This window comes from Dipodomys ordii, unplaced genomic scaffold (assembly GCF_000151885.1).
Source record: "Dipodomys ordii isolate 6190 unplaced genomic scaffold, Dord_2.0 Scaffold10, whole genome shotgun sequence".
NCBI classification, from domain to species: domain Eukaryota; kingdom Metazoa; phylum Chordata; class Mammalia; order Rodentia; family Heteromyidae; genus Dipodomys; species Dipodomys ordii.
The window spans coordinates 13,949,932-13,955,931 of record NW_012267226.1 but is presented as its reverse complement, the minus strand read 5'-3'; the positions used below and the strand labels follow the sequence as shown (position 1 = coordinate 13,955,931).

The 6,000-nt window shown below is 36.0% G+C and overlaps 1 protein-coding gene across 2 annotated transcripts in view; it reads right to left on the bottom strand.

Moving 5' to 3' along the window:
* The window catches only part of Atm (ATM serine/threonine kinase), an 89,689-nt gene that overhangs the window by 47,425 nt on the left and 36,264 nt on the right, over window positions 1–6,000 (bottom strand). For both annotated transcript variants that reach the window (XM_013009772.1, XM_013009773.1), the window contains 4 exons: window positions 4,882–5,051; window positions 3,003–3,249; window positions 1,074–1,189; window positions 268–394 (listed from right to left, as the gene is read on the bottom strand). In XM_013009772.1, the coding sequence (XP_012865226.1) occupies window positions 268–394; window positions 1,074–1,189; window positions 3,003–3,249; window positions 4,882–5,051 (660 nt within the window). The remainder of the gene's footprint in view (window positions 1–267; window positions 395–1,073; window positions 1,190–3,002; window positions 3,250–4,881; window positions 5,052–6,000) is intronic.

The following is a 6,000-nucleotide window of genomic DNA, read 5'->3' as shown; positions in this document are numbered from 1 at the left end:
CTCCTGCCCGGGCTGGCTTTGAACCGCGATCCTCAGATCTCAGCCTCCTGAGTAGCTAGGATTACAGGCGTGAGCCACCAGCGCCCGGCTAGCCTTTTGTTTTACATGTCAGTAAACTGTTAATATACAAAGGTATGAACTTATAAATAATCATTTTCCTTTTAATTACTCAAATAAGTTTTAAAATTTTTTAGGATGCACTGATATAGACTTTCTAGCTGAAAGAGGAATTATCTGACAATTTTTATAATAGAATTATATACTTACAGGGCTTTTGGAAAGAATTTCTAAGATGCTTTTAAGCTTGGTTTTATGACAATTGCTGATGTAGGCAAATGTTGCTTTAATAACATGTGATGGGAAACAAGGTGGGTTAGGAGCAGGATCCAAATCCCTAAGAGTTGCAGGAAAACATCATCATCATTCTCAAAATTATCAAGAAACACACATTTTGTTGTCATAGCAGTGAACATCCAAAACAAAACCTTACTTAATAACTCCCACATTTAGAAACTATTCATCTATTGAAAATTCATTTTTAATGAAAATCACAAATGATATAACTCTCATATATGACTCACTGTAACCCTGAGGATTTACTAATCTTAAATGATGGCTGCTTAACTAATTTTTTAGTGGCAGCTTCACAAATGAGCTTAGTTTCACTTCACTTTAGGTCTTCCTGAAAAGCTTTATATTAGCCAGGTGCTGGTGGTTCACCTGTATACTTGCTACTCAAGCGGCTGAGGACTGAGGATCGTGCTTCAAAACCAGCATAGGCAGAAAAGTCCTCCTGAGATTCTTATCTCCAATAAGCTACTCAAAAAAGTCAAAAGTGGCTGTGGCTCAAGTGGTAGGAAGCTAGCCTTGAGTACGAAGAGTTCAGGGACAACTCCCAGGCCCTGAGTTCAAGTGCCAGGACTGGGGAAAAAAAAAAGGCTTTATACTAGTACTATTATAAACACATGGTCTAAAAAGCCTGACATAGACATTTGGAGGTGTCAATCAATAAAAAAAAACTTGCTGAGGGATCTGTAAAATGCAACTAGCTTTCCAAGTTTAAATGTGCATACCCTGAAAAGTCACCAAGGTCAGTTCTTTGGCCGGCACTAGAACTTGCTGGTTCATGTAAGGTCATCAATAACTCTACCACGATCTCTGGTAAGTTACTAATGAATAAGTGATCAATCTGCAAGGACACAAAAGTGAAATATACTAAATATACACACACATACACACATACACACACATATCATATAAGTGACCTTTAAGACAGTCCTTCTGTGATGATAAGGGAAAACAGATAAAAGCCTAAGACTTATAACATGGCTAACTCTATTTTCCTTTTCTTCTACAGCCAACTTTGGAGTGACAAGTGTAGGGAAATAATCCCAAATAAAGACCTCTTAATGCAGTTCTTCAATTTTAAACACTCAACTAACCAAGACTTTGTATTCAGATTTAAGAGAATAATTTTTAAAAATTTCTTTCTTTCTTTCTTTTGTTGGTCATGGGGCCTGAACTCTGTTCCTCAACTCTTCAGCTCAAGGCTAGTGCTCTACCACCTTGAGCCACTGCGTCACTTCCGGCTTTTTCTGCTTATGTGGTGCTCAGGAATCGAATCCAGGCCTCAAGCATTCAAGGTAAGCACTCTACTACTGAGCCACCTTCCCAGCCCTGAAAAGAATAATTTTTAAAAACCTGAAAAAAAACACTTTGTATTGTTCATTAAAATGCTGAGATACATCAACAGAAAATAAACAGAAAAAAAATCTAAAACACCCATACGCACGCACACACACACACACACACACACACACACACACACAAAAACAACCATAAAAAACTACATTTATGGTGCTATTCTGCTAGTGGAGAAAACAAAATAAGCAATGTAAACTTTATGTCAGAAGGTAAAATGTATCAGAAACAAAATAACCATATTCATTTCTTAAACAGATTAACAGTTGGGGATACTTCTTTCCAATCTCTCTTCTACTAACATATATTTGCCTCACTTGATTACTATTGCAGTAAAAACTTTTGCTAAGTTTCAGATTTCTCAACATGAGTACATCTAAGTTAAGTTTGTCCCCTATACATTTACGGTTTGTGTAAACATTAACTCTTTGCTGGTTTTTCTATTATAAAAACACTACATTAGCCTTATAATCCCAGCATTCACAGGGCTAATCAGGCAGATTTTGTGTTCCAGGACAATATGGGCTTAATAACAGAAAAAAACAAAATTTCCTGGGTTAAATATGAAAAAAAAAAGCTGGACGCTGGTGGCTTACACCTATAATCCTAGCTACTCAGGATCACAGTCCAAAGCCAGCCTGGGCAGGAAAGTCTGTGAGACACTTCACTAGAAAAGAGGAAGTGGTGCTGTCATTCTTCAAGTCGTAGAGAACTCACTCGCCTTGAACTGAAGAGCACAGGGACAGCGCCCAAGCCCAGAGTTCAAGCCCCATGACCAACAAAAAAAAGAAAAAAGAAAAAAAGGACTAATAAAGAAAATAAAAGCAGGATATGGAAGTCTTCCTTGAAAAATGGAAAAATTGGTGAGTTGAAGAGGGAGTAAATACAATTCAATATCATTTGAATTTAACACCAAATCATATTCATGCATTACTGGCAATTAAAATACATTTTAAAAGCAGTAACAATCAAATAATTTCTTATTTGTTGTTGTTATCATTCCTAATTTAGACCGTCCCAACTTAACTAAAAGCCAACTGAATCTGGGACAGAGCAAGGAAAGGGTGACACTGTTCAACATGTACTTATGTAACTGTAACCCCTCTGTATTTATAATTACAATTTAAAAAAAATTTTAAAAAGCCAAGAGAAATGAAAAACACTATTAATAGTAAGTTATGGTTAGTGATTACATGCTGGATTTAATTGTACAAATAATAAAAAATAAATAGCTTTACATTTCAAGGCTTCCATCTGAAGCCATCTGAGAGATAAAAGGTTGGTAAACGTTGAAGTCATACCTGTTTTCCCAGTAGGTTTTCACCTTTAAGTGTATCATAGACCTTGGAAGCAGTCTCTCTTTGCTGTGCCATCCTACTGTCGTGTGTTCCCTCATAGGCAAAATAGGGAAGAATATTGACAAGAATCTTTGGAAAGCAATCTATTAGAAGAGTTTTCCAATCCTTTTCAATCTGATCAGCCATGGACTTCACCTCATCAAAATGACTTCTGATTACCAAATGTGGAATCAAAACCTTATAACAAGATCTAAAAATATAAAAATTTACAATATGGATTATATGCTTTCAAAGTTAAAACTTTAATATACTTCTTGAAATAATAAAATGCCTTCATCAGCATTAGAGCATCATTTTAAAATTATTAAATATTTTTACTTTTTTTTTTTTTTTTTTGCCTATCCTGGGGCTTGAATTCAGGATCTGGGCTCTGTCCCTAAGATTCTCTGTGCTCAAGGCTAGTGCGCTACCTTAAACCACAGCATCACTTCCAGCTTTTTCTGAGTAGTTTATTGGAGAGAGGAGTCTCTCAGACTTTCCTGCCTGGGCTGGCTTTTAACTGCAATCCTCAGATCTCAGCCTCCTGAGTAGCTAGGATTACAGGCAAGAGCCACGGGTGTCTGGCTCTTACTATATAATTTTAAAGTGGAAAAATAGCTAAGCAAATTCTAACTTTTTTTTTGCTTATGTGGTGCTGAAGAATCGAACCCAGGGCCTCTTGCATGCAAGGCAAGCACTTTACCACTAAGCTACCTTCCCAGCCCATGAGCTACCTTCCCAGCCCAAAAATTCTATTGCCTTTTTTTTTTTTTTTGGTCGGTCGTGGGGCTTGAACTCTAGGCCTGGACACTGTCCCTGAGCTCTTTGGCTCAAGGCGAGCACTCTACCACTTGAGCCACACCACCACCAAATTCTAAACAGACACATATACCCTCACCCACAAAATTGCCTAGAAAAAAGTGACTCTTACTCTTATTTCTGAATGAAATAAATGGCAATTTATAAATTTAAAGAACATATGCAAAATATTATTATAAAGAAAGGATGATTTAAGGACCAACAAATCCTTCCTGTCTTAACAGTCTTAAAAGCAATTATCTACATACAGATTTTTATAATCCATGATATACTACATACAAAATACCTAGCGAAGTGCTTATCACAGAATATGCTCAACAAAAATACATGACTTCCCATAATTGGATACCTAAACAATACCCTGTTTTAAATCTATTTTCAAAATGTCCTTTTCTAGTTACAGCATCAAGATGAATTCTTTTAAACTTCTAGATACAATAAAAATAATGATTATCAAGCAACAGAAAGAAAATCAAGGCAGCCTCTAGTAATTTATCTTCAAAATTTTTCAAAGGCAAGATTTCCTTGTATAACTCTTTACAGGTACATGCATTTTTTGGGGGGCAGGGGGTGGTCGGTCGTGGGGTCTGAATTCTGGGCCTGGGCACTGTCCCTCAGCTCTTCAGCTCAAGACTAGTGCTCTATCACTTGAGCCACAGTGCCACTTCCAGTTTTCTGGTGGTTAATTGTAAGTAAAAGTGTCACGGACTTTCCTGCTGGACTGGCTTTGAACTATGATCCTCAGATCTCAGTCTCCTGAGTGGCTAGTATTACAGGCATGTTTACAGGTATTTTTTTTTTAAATCAAGTTGCAGCTCATTCAAGGCTACCCAGATATTTACCAACAAAACTAGAACCACATCCTGAGACCAATAACATCTTCAATACATTCTCAAACAAGGTGTCTTAATCCTCACATTCTACAGACCCTTCTGTGTCTAGATAGATGGGACACAGAAGTGCCAAACATTATTACCTAATTTGAAATTAAATATTTTTCTGTATGTGACGTAAACAAACTTGCCTGTAGAAATCTTCAACATTTGTATAGTTTAATAAAATAAAAGGAAAAGAAGATAAGTTGTATTCAGTCTCTTGAAGATTTAGCCATTCCAAAACAAGGTAATCTAAATGAGAAGCCATGAAATCTTCTAAATGTGTATACCCAAAAGTTTCAGAAACTTGCTGTAAAACCTGCACAAACAAAAAAGAATGATGCTTTAAAATTTTTTAAAAATTAAATCACTCAAATCTTTGGGATTATTATTTATAGTAGTGCTTTAAAGCATTAATTTTTTTCTATACCTTGAATTTTTAAATAATGAAATAGGATAATAAAAGAGGAAATAAGAAATGTATAAGTAAATACTGCATAGTATCTGGCACAAAGCAAATCTCTAATTGATGTTAAATGCCTAAAAATAAAAACATGAAAATCAATTATAATTTCCAACACCTGACTATATCTCAAAGGAGAGCTTAAGGTAAATATCTGTCTTAAACGCAAATTTTTAAAAAATCAAATGTAACATATCACAGACAATAATGTGAGTAGTACAATGGTATATACCTAAAAAAAAAACTCAATTACTGAGAGAGAAAAGGTTAATGTGCCTAAAACCAATTATCTAGTATTGACATACTATACAGCAACACAGTTCCTATGCTTGCAGAATTTTGACAGTGCTTAGCAGCCCATATTCATTACCTAAAAACCCATAAGAGAAAGTTCTAAAACTTCTCAAACCATGAATTCTGCACTGGTAAAAAAGGAAGAGGAGCTACATTCTGTAACACAGGATTGATGCAAGTACTGGACTCAGTCCTCCTTCCCCAATCATAAAATCATAATGTTTGATTTCTAGCTTTTTAAAATTTCCCATGTGCTGCCACAGAATATACCAGACAGAACAACTGGTAATGTTCTTATCTACATGCTTCCTTCAATAAACTCTATTCCAGAGAGCCTGGTCTGTATAACTAAAAAATGCTTCATGAGCTGGGTACCTGTGGCTCAAGGTTACAATCCTAGCTACTCAGGAGGCTGAGAAATGAGAATTGCCGTTCAAAGACCGCCTGAGCAGGAAAGTCTGTGAGACTCTCATCTCCAATTTAACAACAACAAAAAGCGAGAAGTGGGGTG